Genomic DNA, 19,204 nt, shown 5'->3' with positions numbered 1-19,204 from the left:
CTAAGATTTATTTGGTCACTTCCCTAAACACCTACTAATAAGGTTCCAGCATTGTTATAGACAATGTAATATATAAATTTAAGGAGTATCACACATATATTAAGGCTTTTGAAATTTGTAGATTGCTAATTTGTGAGTGCAGTTATTGATCAGTATGATCATAGATTCATAAACCTTTTCATGGGGAGGAAAAACAGGCCACCAAGAGGTTAAAATGTCTTGCCAAAGGTCGCAGAGCTGGATTGCATTGTCAAAACCAAACAGAACTATGTTGAGTATTGGTTCTGGGTTCCTACCATGTTCTCTACTAATTGGATAGAATTTTTATTAGAAAATACTACAGGGAAGACTGTTTTTAAATTACTCTGACAGATTGAAATGGATCATTGCAAAAAGGGTGTGGGGGAGGTGTCATGTGACCTCCTTTAACTTCAGCAGGGGGAGAGAGAATCAAAATGAATGTCAGCAACCCAAGGTTGATTGCTGTGAGGTAGAAGGTCAGACATGCCACCACTCTCCAGCATTTTTACCAATTCTGACACCAACTGTCCCTCCCATGGCACTTTCTACTTCTCTGTTTGTTCAAGAATTTGTTGCAATGGCCGCACAGAACTCACAGACAATATTTATGATTATGGGGTTTATTAGGGAAGTAACAGGTATAATTCAGGATCAGAAACAACTCAGGATACAATTCTTCAATCAGGATAGCTTCTTCTCAGCCTTTGTAAGCAGGCACACTTCTCTCTAGCCTTGGCCTCTACCCTACATTGGTAATTGTTACAAAATTCTTTTAGCTTTGCTAATAGGTACTCAGAGACGCACTCCACTCCACCAGCAAGCCTCCTTCCTGATGAGGGCACCCAGCTTTCTTACCCCATGGGCCAGAAAGCCCACCACTCTGTCTCATGCTGGTGTCTTGTTGCTGCTGCTACTGTCTCTCTGCCATCTCTCTGCCTCCCAGGTCAAGGAGGTCCAGCACAGGGTTCTCAGGTGCAAGGATGGTTCTTGTTTCTTAAGGGTAGTGAGAGCCCCCTTTCTGCCTCTGGGATGGCTCATTTTAAGCCTAGCAGAATGATGAAACTGACCAATATTCTCATGTTAAGTTTCCATATACCTTATATCCAAGCTCCCACCCCCATAAGGGTACAATGTACCTTATTTACATTATTAGTGAGCTATCCAGTCCCTTTGGGAGAGCCACAAACACCTCACATTTGCATAGTTCCACTGAGTCATCTGGTGGGAGTCACAAGAACCATGGCTAGAAGACTCATATTAAGTAATTCACTGAACCACAATTGCTAACTACTTCTAATTTGTGTGTGTATGTGCACGCGCACTTGTGTGTGTGTGTGTGTAGAGATAAGAGGGTGTAAGGGTGGGGAGAATATACCTTGAACAAATCATTAAAATTAGATTTACAGTTAAGGTAATATGATGAATTATAATATATCTATTGCTGTTGCATAAATTCCAACTCAACTACCCTGTGTGTATAGGAGTATATCTGCACTCCAAAGAGTTTTCAGTGGCAGATTTTTCAGAAGTAGATCACCAGCTGTTCTGGTTACCTAGTGCTGCTCTGACAGGAATATACCACAAATGGGATGGCTTGAACAAACGAATTTATTCTCTTATAGTTTGGAGGCTTGAAGTCCAAGTTCAAGGTGCCAGGTTCTAGGGACTCGAATGAAAGCCCCTCAACCTTGAGCTTCAGCTCTGCTTCCTACTCCTAGCCCACTGAAGCTAGAGGCTTGTCTTCACTCAGACAGCTGCTGGCTGCTGAGGCTGACAAGACCAAGGTTGACAAGTAAAAAGGCACAGTCCTGTTGTTACCAAACTACACGGCAGGCCATTAATTCAAGTCCATTGAAAGTCCAAGGTTGTCAGAGCATAGCAGGATGCTGAACAATGACATGATTACTTAAGGGGTTCAAGCACGCTATAAGCTAGAGACCATTATCAAAGCTGTTTCTTATATACAGGAAACAGACCACATCCCTAAGGCAGCTACTCAGCTACTCACAGTAGATTCCACCATGGAGTTGATTACCAGTCTCATCATGGAGAATACTACATCCAACTGCCCAGCAACTCAACCAGGCCTAGCCAAGTTGACACACAAAGTTAACTATCACACCAGCCTTTTCTTCTGAGGTACCTTTGGGTGGACATCAACCACCAATCTTTTAGTTAGCAACCAAACTACTAGAGATGGAAGATAAAATGTACCAAATACCTTTTAAAAGGAAAGGTGAGCTTCAAAGAAAAAGATAATTCTTATGGACTAGAAATGAAGAGAGATAACTAAACCAGAGAAGTAAACAAAATTAATGGTATGAATAGCCTTACTGATCTCAGTAATTTTGGCTGCCCAGGGATAGACAGACACCCAGGAGCTTTGTTTTAATACCTAACGCTGAGATAGGAAAATAAAAAAAGCCTGGAATTCATGTGACCTTTGTGAGACTCCCTCACATAAAGCTGGAACTATCAAAGTTAGATGCTTGCCATGAAAAGGTAGATAAGAAAAAATCTCCCCTTAGCAGAGATGATGACAAAGAAACTTGTCTTTCTGGGATTGGACTTGGGGTAGAGGTGAGGATTGGGGTTCATAGTGGGGTCTTCTTGAGACTTTATATGTAAAAACCTGCTTACAAGAAGGAATCAGAAAGATGAGATGAAAAAAGACCAGGCACACTTAGAATGTAACCAAGTAGAACTTACACAAGTGAAAAATATGGTTATTGAAAGACAGATTTGAGGAAATTATCCAGAATGTAACACTGGTAGAGAGAGGCAGTATATTAAGAACGTTTTCAAGAATGCACAGAATGACTCCCAAGTAGTGGAAAAAAAGTATTTTTAACTGCCATCTAGTTATGTTGGACACCAGAGACAAAGACATAATTTTTAAAGCAACTAGAGAGAAAAGAGAAATTCCCTACAAAGAATGATACTAAGATTGACACCAATCCTCAATAACAAAATAGAAGCCAGAGAACAATAGAATAATGTCTTCAAAGTACTGAGAAAAAATAACTAGCATTCTAAAATTCCATTTCAACAACATTGTCATTTAGGAAGGTCAAAACTGAGAAAATCCTGACTTCCAGCTGCAGTGTTAGGGCAGCTGGCTGCAGGGCCTGTGGCTGGTGGTGTCTCCTGGGCCCATGACATCTCTCTGCCACTGGTCACCAGGAGATAAAAGGAGAGAGAAACAAGCAGACAGGGAGGGATCTGACTACCACTGTGGAAGAAGAGCCAAGACCTGAGTGTGTGCATCCTTTGGACCTATGGTCCCTACACTGAGAACCTCTTAGACCCAGGGGAAGATTGATGCCAAGACATATTTAGATCTCTAAGGAACAACAGCCCCACAGATGTTGAAAGGAGACAAAGACCTTCCTCCAGAGCCCATTGAGGGAGAAAGCCTTCGCTTAGAGCTGGCGCTGTTAACTTGGACTTCTAGCCTCCTGACGTGAGAGAATACATTTCTGTTTGGTAAGCCACCTGTTTGTGGTATCTCTGTGACAGCAACACTGGAGAACCGAGGCAGCGGAGGCTTTTGGCAGCTCTCAAGCCCCATTAGACAACAAGTTATGATTTAAAAAGAGCTCAGTCTGCAACAGTGCAGACAGTAGGAACAAGTTGAATTTCACCAAATTTGAGTTTTTGTCACAGATATGTGATAGAGGAAAAAAAGGCTAAGGTGTTGGGATTAAATGCAAGAGTATGATTATGATATGTGACTAAAAGTCATATCATAGACCATGGGAGTAAAGCTGGGTATGGAGGGAAGGAGGAGTTGAAAGAATGAAGAACAGTGCAAGGGCAATAGGACCATGATTTTGTATGTCACTAGGAGAGTATGTCTTGATTTTTTTTTTTTTTTTTTTGACAATCTTTTGAGTTTTCCTTCCCAGATGTTGGGGGATTAGGCTTGTAAGTAGGTGTTACCTGGCACCATCTGGGATTCACTGAGTGTCAGAAAAGTTTCATACATTAGAGGTCGGTCTGCACCCTACAGCTGAATACGTTACCGATGCTCAACTAGCAATTGGTGACACAAAGGGGATTCAAAAGCCTGAATTTCTGAGGATGAAAATTCACATAAGATGATGTCAGAAAAATCTCCAGGGATGGAGTGTCGGCCCCCGAGTATGGGGTAGTCCCTGAACCCAGACTAGGGGTGCTCCTTGGGAACCCAGGAGGGCAGAGCCTGAGGAATTCACCCTCTGAGGAAGCAAGTTTCAGGCTGCTATCAGTTCCCCATTGGAAAATCCAGATGAGAGAGATAGCCCAGATGTGTAATAAGGGAGAAGCCTGATTCTGAACTCCAGCTTCCTCATACTTCAGAGGGAGCCTCTCGAAGGGGAAACCCATTAATGTGACACTTGTGGCAAAAGCTTCACGTTTCCTTCAGACAGAATTAAGCATCAGCTTTCTCATGCTGGGGAGAAATTACACTTGTGATCACTGTGGGAAAGGCTTCAGCCAGAGTTCATATCTTATTAAGCATCAGAGAATTCACACTGGAGAACAACTCTGCATGGAACGTGTGTAGAAAAAACTTCATACACTATTGCAGTCTGACTGAGCATCAGAAAGTGCATAGGGGAGAAGTGTTAAACATTCAAATGTACTCAGTGTGGGAAAGGCTTCTGTCACAGCTCAGATCTTATTCAACATCAGAGAGTTCACACCCAAGAGAGACCTTACGAATGCGAAGAATGTGGAAGTCAGAGTTCGTTATTCATTCACCACCAAATGATTTACATGGGAGAAAGACTCTGTGAATGTAATGAGTGTGGAAAGTTTCATTCGGAACTCAAGCTTCATCTGCCATTGCCAGATTCATACAGAAGTGGAACGATACGAATGCAAAGAACATGGAAAGACCTTCTAGCATCAGTTGGACCTGATTGAGCATCAGAGAATCTACACTGCAAAGAGACCTTTTGAGTGCAGTGAATGTGGGAAAGCCTTTATTTGGAGTTCAAAGCTTATTCAGCATCAAAGAATTCATACAGGAGAAAGACCCTATGTACATAATGAATGTGGAAAATGCTTCAACCAGACATCCAGTTTCACTCGGCATCAGTGAATTCACAGTGGAGAAAAACCTCTATGAATGAATGTGGGAAGGACTTCTTTTTGAGCCCATACCTTTTTTGACACCAGAAAATTCACACTAGAGAAAGCACATGAGTGTAAAGAATGTGGCAAAGCCTTTCTCCAGAAAGCTCATCTTACTGAACGTCAGAAAATATACAGTTGTGAGAAACCCTTTGAATGTAAAGACTGTGGGAAAGCCTTCTTTCAACACTCAAAATTGCTGCTACATCAGATTACTAATACAGGAGAAAAGCCCTACAGTGCAGCCATTGTGGAAAAGGCTTCATTCAGAGTTCAGACTTCATCCAGCATCAGAAGGTTCATGCTGAAGAGAAACTGTGAGTGTGGTCAGTATGAAAAAGATTTTAGTCCCACCACAAGCTTTAAAAACAATCAGGGTGTTCACCAGGAGGGATTTGACTCGAATAAAGCTCCTATATGTTTGGGTGAGAAGTCTGTGCATCAGGGAGAGCATACAGATAACTTACAATTGTTCTCAACTCAAGTGATGCTTGGGAATGAGTGTTATGAGTTATAATCCATATGGCTCTCAAGATTCGCATGCATCAGTTTCCCAAAGTCACAGATGGTGCTGCTTTTGGAATGGGCATCACCCGCACTACTTTGCAATGGTGCTACACATCAGTGCTTTTCCTCAGCCATGAATGCTTGGCCTCAAGAGAGCCATGTGAGTTTACAGCTGACTCTGAGCTGGAACATTGGGAGCAGAGGACAGGTCAAGAGAAGGTTTCTGTGTTTTATTTCATAGTTGCAGTCATCCTTGAGTTATATCCCTCTCAGTGAAGTGATGTGTCTAATCTTAGTTGTTAGAAGAATGTCACTTAGCTAATTTAGGTTTATCAGAAGGGCAGGTTGGAGAGTGACAGTTTCTTATTAAAGCCAGTGACTGGTCCTTGTTGTCCTTTGGATGAAATCCAAGCTCCCTAGCATGCATCCTGAGGCTTCTGCTGCTTCAGCCTCATCTCCCAGCACTTAACTCCCTGCTACAGAGTTGGTGCTCCAGCAACACTACTTATTAGTCACCTCCACCAACCTATCTCCTACGCCCTGGCCTTTGTCCTTGTTTGAAGGGCCTCTTCCACCTCACGTCATTAACTCCTACTCATTATTCAAGACTCATCTCAGGCATTGTGTCAAAGAACTTTTCCCTCAGGCTTTAGTCAGGGTTCCTTCTCCTATGCCTCCATGGTCAATGCCCACCTCTGTTACTTACTGTGGTATGTCTGAATAATGTTTTATACACAGTCTCATTGTGCTGTGTATTCCTGGAGGACAGTTACCATGCCTAATTCATTTGTATGTCCTGTGCCTAGCACAAAGGCAATTAAAAAAAAAAAACTATGTGTAATTGACACCTCTCTGTCCTTACTATACTGCTGTTTTTTTAAGTTCCTAAGTGTGTTTTCTAGCAGTATAATCTGTTATTCCGTTAGCAGTATGTCTTTCCTTAGCCCTGTGGTATCTTCTGTCCCTACATGACTCAGAAGCTGCAGGCAGTAGCCATTGTGAGATGAGGGTTCCTCCTATTTATTGCCTTTAGGCCATACCCATAACATCACTTGTTTGGGAGACTAATGTCTTGATTTAGTTATCACTGAATCTTTGAATTCCATTCAAGATGCATGAAATTTCTAGGAATTACATAGTTTTTTCCTGTCCTGGTGGGAGAAAAATGATTAAATGCAATTCATCTGTCACCATCCCTACTCTCTGGCTTGTTTATCACTGAGAATGAGTTGATATCTACAGGGACCAGTGCTAGATAGGGGGAAAGCAGAGATGAGTAAGGTACCAGACATTCTGAAGTCACACAGAGTTTAGTGGGGAAGATAGAAAGATCACAATATGAGTTAGGAGTTGAAATAGAAATGTGTTTAAGGTGTGTGGTACCATAGACAAAGAAGTTACTAACTTGGCCAGGAGAATCTAGAAAGATGTCACAGAGGAGGTGATATTAGAATGGGTCAGGAAGATGAATAGACACTTATCAGCTAGCGAAGAATGATCTGGGAGGGGGAACCCTGTGTGCAGAGACCAGAAACCATGACAGGTCCCTCTTGGCAGGCTCTTAAAAATCAAGCAACGTGTTTAACGCAGTGGAAAACTGCCAAGCAAAACCATTAGTTTTTGCCTCTGAATTTCTTTTCTTGAAATGTTACTCAGTAGCTCTGGTGGTGTAGTGCCTAAGGCATTTGACTGCTAACCAGAAGGCTGATGGTTCAAACCCACCAGCTGCTCCTTGGAAGGAGGATTGGGCGATCTACTTCCATAGAGATACCGCCTTGGAAACCCAAGGAGGGGTCAGTCGCTATGAGTTGAGTCGACTTGACAGCAGTGAGTTTGGCTTTTTTTTTTTTTTGTTTAGCATGTTACTCAGAACAAGCAGTTTTAAAATGAGAAAAAAGCCGTTTCTTTCCCATGGGGGCGTGTTTTGAGTTCTTAAATTCCAGCAACCCTCAGAGGTTTGAGGAAGCAGTAATTTGGAAAGGATATATAGTACTTCGTCTTCTGGAAGAATCATTACCAGAGATTTTTAAGTGGTGTAGAAGTAGGTATTGTCAGACCATTTTTATATAGTAAAACATCCATTTAAAGTGTGAGGTTTGAGTGTTTATAAATACCCCCATGTTACTGCCACTGCAGTCGTGATAAATCACATGTTTATTACCCTAAAAATGTCCCTGTGCCATTTTCCAGTCAATCCACTCCAACCCCAGGTAGCCTTTAAGCTACTATCACAGTAGAGAAAGTGTGCTTATTCTAGAATTTCATATAAGTAAAATAATAGTACTCTTGTATCAGATTTCTTTCACTCAGCATGTTTTTGAGATTCATCAAATTGTTAGGTGTTGTCAGTAGTTCTTTGCTGAGTAGTATTACATTGTATGAGTAGACCGTTATTTGTTTATTCATTTACCTTTGAAGAACATTTGGATTTCTGTCTTCTACACTATACTACCATGAATAAGACTGCTGTAAGCATTTGTGTAAAAGGAAAAAAAAAATAATGAGAAAATCCTGAACAAAAAGAAAAAATGAACCAAATGCTACAATAAAATCCAAAGATAATTCTGTTTACAGGGTAAGTGTAAGAAAAGTTGAAAATGAAAAATTGAAAAAGAATACCAGAGTTGAGGAGCTGTGCTACAATAGCACTCCACCAGGGGAATATAATAATTTATAAAGTTTTGTATTGACAAAGCCTCAAGATGTACAATACATTTACAATTTCCAGGGAAAATTAACAAACCTACAATTACAGTGGGTAATTTTATTTACCTCCCTAATTAATAGATCCGTTTGAATAAATTTGGGACTCAATAATTAATGAAAATACTACAAATCAAAATTTGTGAGATGCAGCTAAAGTATGCTATGAGAGAATTTATGAGCATAAATGCTTCCTTTAGAATTTTTTAAACAAGGTGCTAAAATTAAACTCAGAGAAGTTAAAAGAACAACAGTAAATAATACAAAGAAAATAAAAGGGCAGAAATTAATGAAATGAGAAAGTGAGATACAAAAAGATTCAGCTAAAGCCAAAAATGGCTCTTTGTGAATAATAACAATAGACAAACCTTCAGCAAGATTGATGTAGCGAAAAAAGCCAAAAATAACATCAGAAATGGAAAAGCCTTATCACTTCAATGAGAGCAGAAATTAAAAAGTATTATAGGACCAACCAACTGTAAAGTAAAGCTTCCAATTAAAAGAAGTGACCAGAATCTTTCTTTAACAAATACATAACAAAGGGGAAAAATGACAGAGAGAACTTACAGATTTAAATAGACATAAAAGACAAATGAACTTGTAAATTCAACAAAACAAACTATAAAAGGTAATGGAAAAAACTAATGACATTAATAGACAGTAGAAAATTTGAACATTGAGATTTGATGTTAAGAAATTATTAATTTGTTTGACAATATGATAATAGTGTTGTGGTTTTTAAATTTGTTTTAAGAGCTCTTTACCAATACATATGGAAATATTACAGGTAATGTCTGCAGTTTATCTCATAATATGTGACAGAATTGGGGAAAATAAACCAAGATTGGTTGTGAGTAGATAATTGTTGAGATTTTCAACACTATTTTCTCTACTTTTGCATGTTTGAGAGTTTCCATAATAAAAGTGTTTTAGACTATAATGAGAGGATAGCATGAAGAATTGTTAGCTAGTAAGTCTGTAAAGGCGCTTTGGTGGTGTAGTGCCTAAGGCATTTGACTGTTAACCACTAGCCCACCAGCTGCTCCAGGGAAGGGGCAATCTGCTTCCATAAAGATGTACTGCCTCAGAAATCCAATGGATGTCACTGAGTCAGAATCAACTTGACAGTTTGTTTTTTTGGTTTAGTAAGTTTGTAAACAGACCAAATAGACTAGGTCCTGAAATATGTGTGTATGTATGTATGTATGTGTGCTTGAATAATTTCTCTCAGAAAGATCATCATAAGGCTAGTAGTCCCTATGAGATGGAGGTTAAAGATGTCCCAAATGTCCAGCTTTGCCAAACTTCCATGCCACTCCATAATATCTGACATCAGCTCCTCCTTCTCCCCTCAATAATCTCCCTCCTGTCTTAGGGTTCTGTAGTTCATTTTGTTTCATGACACTGATTACAATCCCCACAATGTGAAAGTTCTCCTCCCACCACCTCCCTGTGGTTACCCCTTCCCTATAGTTCACTGTAATGTCTCATAGAACTCACAAACTCCCAAGCAAACAGCTCACATCGTGGTGGTGGTGGAGGCTGGCAGGCTGGCAAATCCCAGGTCTGTGGGTACACTGGTCTGGAGGCTTCTCCCAATTCACATGGCGTGCACAGGTTGGCGAACCCAAATCAGCATATCAGATGACCGCTGCTGTCTCAAGTTCAGGGGTGAGATGATGACGAACCAAATGCAGAACCACAGCAAGAGAGAGCAAACTTTCCCAGAACATTCTGTATATACCCTCACAGAAGCTAAGGGTGGTGACTTGAGTCACACCCTCCAGCAAGGTGGGACTCAAGATACATCCCACCCTAAAGAGGCATAGAGAATAGGATTTACAGTACATCACAAAATGGTTGGTGACTTGACTCACACCCGCTAGCAAGGCAGGACTCAAGATACATTTCACCTTCAACAGGCATAAAAACCAAACTCACTGCCATAAAGTCGGATCCAACTAATAGCGACCCCTCCTTGTGTTTCCGGGGCGGTAACGATGCTCCAGAAGTAGATTGCCCAACCTTCCTTCGAAGGAGTGGCTGGTAGGTTTGAACCACCAGCCTTCTGGTTAGCAGTCAAATGCCTTAGGCACTGCACCATTTACAATACATCGCAAAATGGAAGATGATAGCTAGAAGGGCCATATTAAGTAATTTACTACACTGCAACGTGTGTATCATTTACAAAAATTAAAGAAGTAGAATACTTGAACAAATCTTTACTCAAAGAAATTGATTTTGTAGGTAAGGTAACAGGAAAACTGGCCAGATTACATTATACCAAATGCTCAGGGAACATGTTACATAAAAGTATTTCAGAAAACCAAATAGACAATGTTCTCCAGCCTTTTCTGTCAAAACCAACTAAGGATTGGATGAGAGAAAAAAAAACCGTAAGCCAGTAGCATTTATAACTCAGAAGAAACCCTGACAATCTACTTCTGAAAAATCAGCCATTGAAAACCCTATGGAACACATTTCTGCTTTGGCACAAATGGATCTCCATGAACTGGAATGAACTTGATGATGACAGCTGGTAGTGTCTAGCATTCATACAATGCAAAGTTAAAAACTGAGCAGTTGTAAATGAAACATTGAAATGGTTTTTAGAAAACATGACCTAAGTGAATTTTATTTCAGAAATCCTTAGATAGTTTAAAATTAGAAAATCTAATAACATAATTTACCAGATTAACAGATTAGAAGAGAAAGTCCATTTATCTCAATATATACAGAAAAAATACTCAGCAAAACTTAAAACCTTTTTTTAAAAAAGTAACTCCAACATAGAAGGACACTTCTTCACAATAATGAAAATTATCTACTGAAAACCTATAACAAGTACCATAATTGATAGTGGAACTTTATTTATTTTTCTTCTTCTTTTTTTTTTTTTTAATTTTTTTGTAATTTGGTTGAAATTTTACAAAGCTGATTGATTTTATATCCAATAGCTCATATACATTTTGTTTCATGACACTGATTACAATCCCCACAATGTGAAAGCTCTCCTCCCACCACCTCCCTGAGATTACCCCTTCCCTATGTGTTCCTGCCTGCCTACCTTTCTACCTGTACAAGTGCTGACATTTTGATCTCCAAGTTGTCTGTTCTAAGGAGTTCATCTCTCTGGTGTAGTTGTTCAGCTCATATTGGCCTGTCTGTTGTTTGGCTGAGAGTTGAGCCATGGAAATGAGTCCAGATCCAGCCCTGAAGGGTAGCTAGGAACCATAGTCTTGGAATAGTGGAACTTTAGGAGCACTTCCTGTAAACTCAGGAATAAGATAGTAATGCCTACTTTCACTATCCATTGTTGCTAAGTAATCTTGGTGAGTACAACAAGATGAGAGAAGAAAAAAGTTAACCAGTTATAAAATTCAGTTCCTTTTCTGTTGTTGTTAAATGCTGTTGAGTCTGTACCAATAAATAGTGACCCTGTGTACAATAGGATAAACACTGCCCAGTCCTGCGCCATCCTCCTAATCCTTGCTGTGCTTGAGCCCATTGTTGCAACCACTGTCAGTCCATCTTGCTGAGGTTCTGTCACCACTCATCTGTCAGTTTATCATACTGTGGAGGCCTGTGTGTTGCTGTGAGACTGAAGGGTACGCCACCAGTATTTCAAATACCAGTCGGGTCACCCATGGTGGACAGGATTCAGTGGAGCTTGCAGACTAAGACAGACTGGGAAGAAGGATGAGGCTATCCACTTTCTTCTCTGTACTCCACCAAAAAGCATTGAGAAAATAAAACTTTAAAACACCATTTAACAAGAAGGACAAATCATAAGGTTTTTGTTAGGTGCCGTTGAGTTGGTTTCTGATGCATACAGACCCTGTATACAACAAAATGAAACATTGACTGGTCCTGCACCATCCTCACAATCATTGTTGTACTTGAGCCTATTGTTGGAACCACTGTGTCAATCCATCTTATTGAAGGTCTTCCCTTTTTTTGTTGACCCTCCACTTTACCAAACATCCTTTCCTTCTTCAGGGATTGGTCCTTTCTGATGACATGACCAAAGTGTGTGAGAGTCTGGCCATACTTGCTTCTAAGGAACATCCTACTGTACTTTTTCCAGGAAAAAATTGTTTCATGGTATTTTTAATATTCTTTGGCAACACCACAGTTCAAATGCATTACTTTTTCCATCTTCCTAATTTGTTGTCCAGCTTTCACATGCATATGAGGCAGTTGAAAATACCATGGCGTGAGTCAGGTGCACCTTAGTCTTCAAAGTGACATTTTTGCTCTTAAACACTTTACAGAGGTCTTTTGTAGCAAATTTGTCCACTGAAACATATCCAGTGTGGTGACTGTTGTGGTGTTTGAAAAATCAGTAGCATAGCTTTCAGCAACACATAAGCCACCACAATATGACAAATTGACAGGTGAGTGATAGAAATCATAAGGTACCTAGGAGTAAATATAAAAGTATGTACAAGACTTTTAGAGAGCAAATTATAAAACTATATTGAAAGACATTTTAAAAGAAATAGACCTAAAAAATTGGAGAGACATCATTTTTATGATATAAAGATTCAGTATCACAAAAACATTATTGTTAGGTGCTGTTGAGTTGTTCTGAGTCATAATGATCCCATGTTCAACAGAACAAAACACTACCTGGTTCTGTGCCATCCTCACAGTTGTTGCTGTGTTTGAGCTCATTGTTGCACCCACTGTGTCAGTCCAGCTCATTAAGGGTCTTTCTCTTACTCACCAACCTTCTCCTTTACCAAGCATAATAAAGTTTTGGTAGTTGGAAAGTATGAAGTTGTCACTAGGATATAAAACCAAAAAACTAAACTCGCTGCCATTAAGTCAGTTCCAACTGATAGCAACCCTTCCTTGGATTTCCAAGGTGATATCTCTACTGATTGCCTGTCTTCCTTCTGAGGGGTAGCTGACGAGTTCGAACTGCCAGCCTTCTGCTTAGCAGTCAGATGCCTTAGGCACTGCACCACCAGAGTTCCTAGGATATGCAAACTAATAAAACTAAATAAAGTACCCTGATACAAGAGTACACATGTATGTAGTACACATGTATGGAAATTTGGTATATAACAAAGATAGTATTTGAGATCAAGAAGCGAGACTACTGATAATTGACACTGTAAAAATATATTTATTTATCTATATTATTCATGTATATTGACTGTCAATGTTAGATCTCTATCTTAGACCTGATACAATATCAGTTTTTAATACTAAAGCAAAACTAAAACTTGCAGAATAAAATGCAGAATAATAGTTGTATGACAAGTTTACTAAAAATAAACAAAATACAAACTAGATAAAATTAATCTATCTTACTGCATTAAAATAAACTTCTTGACTTCCAGAACCAGCTAAGATGGAGTAAGCCCACTGTAGACTCTCTTTCCTACAAATGACAAGTAAAACCTCTGGACAAAATACAAAAAGCATGTACATGAGGAGTCTGAAAGTAAACATTAGCAAGTAGATTGAAGAGGGAAGTTAAAACTTGAATAATGACCCATAAAAGGGGTGAGATTCAGTTTTTTCCCTTTATTTTGTCTCCTGGTTTTAAGCTGAAGGCAGAATGATTCATGGAGCTGGACAGCAGGCAAAGACATTAGAAATTTTGAGAAAAAAGGTTGTAGTTAATATCAAGCAGGTTGTGAAAACTGAAGAGTGGGGTTGGGATCCCTGTCCTTTTTTTTTTTTCCCCCTCCCTTGGGTCTTACCCAAGGCTAGTACCAGTAATGAACCTGTGATAAAGCAGCTGCAGCAGCAACTAACATCCCAAGGAAAACCCCGTCCTCTTGCCAGAGGAACTAGGACCTAAATGAAGAAACAAATGAACTTAGCCCTGAGCTGCAGATGCATGGAACAGATCCAAAGAAATACGGCAAAGGCTTTGAGAACGAAATTATAATATAAATGACCACCCAGTACCTAGGAGCTGTGGTGGCCTAGTGCCTAAGGCACCTGACTGCTGAAAAAAAGGCTGGAGGTACAAAACCACCTGCCACTCTTCGGAAGGAAGATGGGGGCAATCTACTTCCTTAGTGATACTGCCTCAGAAACCCAAGGAGGGGTAGCTGTGAGTCGGGTCCGACTCGACGGCAAGTAACAACAACAACTTCATTATTATTTTAAAGATTCATGCTCACAGTCTTTCCCAGCCCACAATCTAAAGAAAATACAAGGAAATCTTAAATTAGAATGGGCCAAGTGTATTTTAAGAAATAACTTAGTGCATGTCTGATCACAGGCTGCCTATAAAATTTGAAGAAAAAGGATACAAAATACAGAAAGGATACTAATAGTGGTTGCTTTGATTCTACAGTTCAGCTCTTTCTGTTTGAAACTTTTGAATTGTTTGCTTATGAGGTGGAATCTTTAAACAGCTTAAATGTGCAATAAGGATAGTGGGTAATAAAATGATAGAACATCACGTGAATGACTGAAGAGTATGTGTGTAGGAAGAAACTATTTTTCATGTGTTACAAGGAAAGCAGGATGTATGCATTTTTGCATTTTATGATTAAATTTAGGTTTTAAAAAAGTAAACAAAATCTGAAACTTACCAGTTAGTCTCAATGATTGTTAGAATAATAGAGTTGTGATTCTTTTATTTTGCAAATTTGTTGATACCATGAAATTGCTTTTATAAAGAAGAAGACAGGTAAAACATAGTGCATCCCTCATGGAGCCAAGTTTTCTTTTCTTTATACACAAAACACAGACTTTACATTCCTTAATGCTTTGTTCCACCATTAAGACAACCAAAGAAACAGACCATCAGTCTTGGGCAATGCTGCTTAGATGTTTAGTATTCAGCATTTAATCTGTTGTATTTTTTTCTGTCAGTTCTCATTCCTCAGTCTACTATGATGACTGGATAAGAGAAATAGAAAAACTTAAATCAGTGTTTATTTTTTAAAAACAGTGTTTTTGTTTTAATGTTTCAGATTTATTTGAGGTTCCTAGATTATCAAATGGAGCACTCAAATGAATGCAAAAGAAACTTCGTTGCAGTCTATGATGGAAGCAGTTCTATTGAAAATCTGAAAGCCAAGTTTTGTAGCACCGTGGCCAATGATGTAATGCTTAAAACAGGAGTTGGAGTAATACGGATGTGGGCAGATGAAGGTAGTCGGCTTAGCAGGTTTAGAATGCTCTTTACGTCCTTTGTAGAACGTAAGTAAATAATTTCCATAACATGGAGATATTTTACTTAATTTTCATTCATTCAGAATACACATACTGAGAATTTATTTTTGCCAAAGATTATGGCCATCACAAAGAGCCCTGGTCTCACTTAAACACTTGGATGCTTATCGAAAGGTCAGCAGTTCCAATCCACCAGCCACTCTGAGGGAGAAAGATGTGGCAGACTGCTTTACAGGCTTCGAAGCCCTATGGGACAGTACTGCTTTATTCTACAGAGTTGTTGCTATGAGTTGACATCTACTTGACAGTAATGGATTTGTTTTTTTGGGGGGTGGGAGGCAGTGTGGTCATCACAGAGGATAAAGAAGCAACTAAGACTTGGTCCCTGCTCTCAAGTAGCTGTTGTCATCAGTGAAAAAAACCATGTTGACACGTAAATTGCAACACTATCTTACTATAAAGGTGTAAAATATTTTCCCTCAAGATTTTCTAAATTAAAAATAATTGTCAGCAGTATTAATTCAATTAGATAAATAATTAGGAATCCACTGGACTGTGGTCATCAAAAATTTAGATAGTCTGACTATGTCCTGTTTTTCTTTTAACTTTATTTTGAAATAATTTTAGACATATAGAAACTTGTAAAAATAGTACAGAGTTCCCATATACCATTCCATTGATGCAATACTATTAACTAATCTATAGACCTTATTTAAATTTAACCTTTTTTTTCCACACATGTCCTTTTCCTGGTCCAGGATCCAATCTGGGGTCCCACATTGCACTTAGGTATATCCTCAGGGTAGATTCCTATAAGTGGGATTTCTAGGTCAAAAAGTAAATGCATGTGTAGTTTACTTAGGTATCACCACATACCTTCCAGAAGGGTTGTGTCTTTTTTAATGAACTGGTTTGTTTTTCTTTATTAAAAAGCATCTTTACTATTTTATGTGCATGTGGGAATTTTTGCATATTAAAGGATATTATAGCTCATATTCCCTGACCCAGCTTAAAAGTGAAGAAACTTTGAGGACAGATTTTAGGATTCTTCCCTTAGATTCCCAGTAATTGGGAGGAACGAACCCCCAGAAGAAAGAATTGGTTCTGCTGCCTTTATTTTGCCTCTTTCCTTAAAGCACAATGACTTGTCAGTACTTCTGAATAATTTGTTTTGTGTATTGTTTATCATAAATACAGGTCATATTACGTTAGCTTTGACAAGAAACTGCTTACAAAATTATTATCATGTGTTTGATGTTTTTTTGAATGGCCTTTACTGTAATCTATATTTGGATAGGGCTGATTAACCTCTCTGACTGGCCCTTTACCCAGATTTATCTCTTGTATATAGAAAATTACTGTCCACACCTAATTGTGTTAATGTTCCCAGCACATATTTCCAAAAATAAGTGGTATATCTTATCTCTTGTTGCAGAAGAAATATTTTAGTTTTCATATCCTGATAGTAGCAGGCTATATGATTTGTACAAATTCAAAGTTTATAAATATAAAAGTGTCAACAATGAAATATCAGGTATTTTTCTTGAGAAATTTGGTATTAATAGTATTTCCTTCACTGATAATTTCAAGATATTATATTATTCCATAGATTATATGTTAAAGTTACGATTATATGAGCACATATAGGCTGTATTATAGCTAAATTCTTCTATTTACAATTTGAAAGCCAGTTCAGCCAACCAGCCTTCCTACTTACCATCCATGCATTTATTTAACATTTATCATGCAAGGTACTATGCTTGATGCTATAAAGATACAAAAATGGATCAAACAGTGTTTGCCCTACAGGACTAAAGGTCCATCCCTTGGGTTAGGTGGCAGATATGCAAATGACACCACTACAGGACTGACTATGATAAAGACCATTTGGGGCATAAAGTGCTGTCTTGTTGAATACCCAACTTACTTCCGGCATATAGCATCCATTATGGAGTGAGTGATCCTTGAGGATAGATATATTTTACAAGATAAAGATGTTAACTGAGTTTCCTATTCCAAACAGAAGCAATAAAATAAACAAAGGCGTAAAACTAGAGCAAATTTGGGCCACAAGTATTTGTTAAGGGAACAGAAAGAAATGAGCCAAGAAAGGTGGATTAAAGCCAGAATATGAAGGACTTTAAGGCTAACTTTAGACTTTAATTTATAGACTATTTTGGTTCCCTAGGGTGCTACAGTGCCTAAGGCATTTGACCGCTAACCCAGAAGGCTGGCGGTTCAAACTCACCAGCCACTCCTCTGAAGGAAGATTGGATAATCTACTTCTGTAGAGCTACTACCTCAGAAACCCAAGGAGGCGTCACTAAGAGTTGGATCTGACTTGAGGGCAGTGAGTTCGTGCAGCTCTAAATATAAAAAATGTGTGGCTTGAACAAACAGGGATTTATTCTCTTACAATTTAGAGGCTAGAAGTCTGAATTCAAAGTGCCAGCTCTAGGGCCTGGGTAGAAGGCCCCTTGACCTAGACTTCAGCTCTGCCTCTTGCTCCCAGCCCACTGAAGCTGGAGGCTTCTTCTAACTTAGGCAGCTGGTGGCTGCTGAGGCTGACAAACACAGGGCCAACAAGGACAATGGCACAGTCCCAAGATTATCGAACAACACGGCAGGCCACCAGTTCACGTTCAGAAACAGTCCCAAGATCAGCAGGCAACCATACATAGCAGGCTACTGAATGGCAACTTGGCTACATGCAGAGATCTTTCTCAAAACTTCTCCTTATATACTGGAAGGAGACCACATCCCTAAGGCAGCTACTCAGCTGCTCCAGTAGATTCCACTATGGAATTGATTATCAGTCTCATCATGGGAAATAACCATATCCAGCTGTGTTAGGCTGGGTTCTCTAGAGAAGCAAAACCAGTAAAGCTTATATATACATATAGAGAAAGAGAAATTTATTTTAGGAAAATGGCTCACACACTTATACAAACTGGCAAGTCCCAAGTTCTTGGATCAAATGTCAAGCTCAAGGCTTTTCCCAACTCACGCAGCTGCAGGGGCTGACAAGCTCAAGGTTGGCAGGCATACCAGCTATTGACTCCAACGAATGATGAATCCAAGATCTCCAGGCTGGATGGTGGATTGTTCACTCATGGAGAGTTGTAGGCAGTGCACCAGGATCCCAATCCACAGAAGAGTGTCTTTTTTCCCAAATGTCCATAAATATGTTGGAAGCAGGCCACAGCCCTAGGGAAACTTCCTTTCAAACAATTGACTTCTCAAAACATATACATAGATTCCATCATGGGAATAACCCACATCACAACTGCTTAAACCACACAGAATTGGGTCTAGCCAAGTTGACACACAGCTCCAACTATCACACCAGCCAAGTGGACATGCAACTTAACTACCACATAGACTTTGGAGAGTTTTGAAGGATTTTGTACTACAAAATGTCTTAATGAGAGCTGTGCTTTAGATGGGGCATAGAGACTATTTTAGGAATCAGCTTCCATAGACAAGATGGGAAACTATAAAGGTTTGACGCGAAGCACTGCCAGTAAAGATAAGAGATAGAATTGATAAGATTATGACTAATCAAGTATGAGGGAGCTCTGGTGGCATAGTGCCTAAGGCATTTGACTACTAAGCAGAAAGCCTACTGGTTCAAACCCATCAGCCACTCCTTGGAAGGAAGATTGGGCAATCTACTTCCGTAGACATGTTGTTGTTATGTGCC

At 39.3% G+C, this 19,204-nt stretch overlaps 1 protein-coding gene across 1 annotated transcript in view; it reads left to right on the top strand.

Moving 5' to 3' along the window:
* Positions 1 to 19,204, top strand: part of NETO2 (neuropilin and tolloid like 2) — a 56,413-nt gene that overhangs the window by 23,487 nt on the left and 13,722 nt on the right. Inside the window, exon 7 of the mRNA XM_007947808.2 lies at positions 15,300 to 15,528. Coding sequence (XP_007945999.1) covers positions 15,300 to 15,528 — 229 coding nt within the window. The remainder of the gene's footprint in view (positions 1 to 15,299; positions 15,529 to 19,204) is intronic.

The sequence above is a fragment of the Orycteropus afer genome, unplaced genomic scaffold, assembly GCF_000298275.1.
Source record: "Orycteropus afer afer isolate SDZICR_OR568_19922 unplaced genomic scaffold, OryAfe1.0 scaffold00009, whole genome shotgun sequence".
NCBI classification, from domain to species: Eukaryota; Metazoa; Chordata; class Mammalia; order Tubulidentata; family Orycteropodidae; genus Orycteropus; species Orycteropus afer.
Note: the sequence above shows the minus strand (reverse complement) of the source record. Positions and strands in the feature narration are given on the sequence as shown.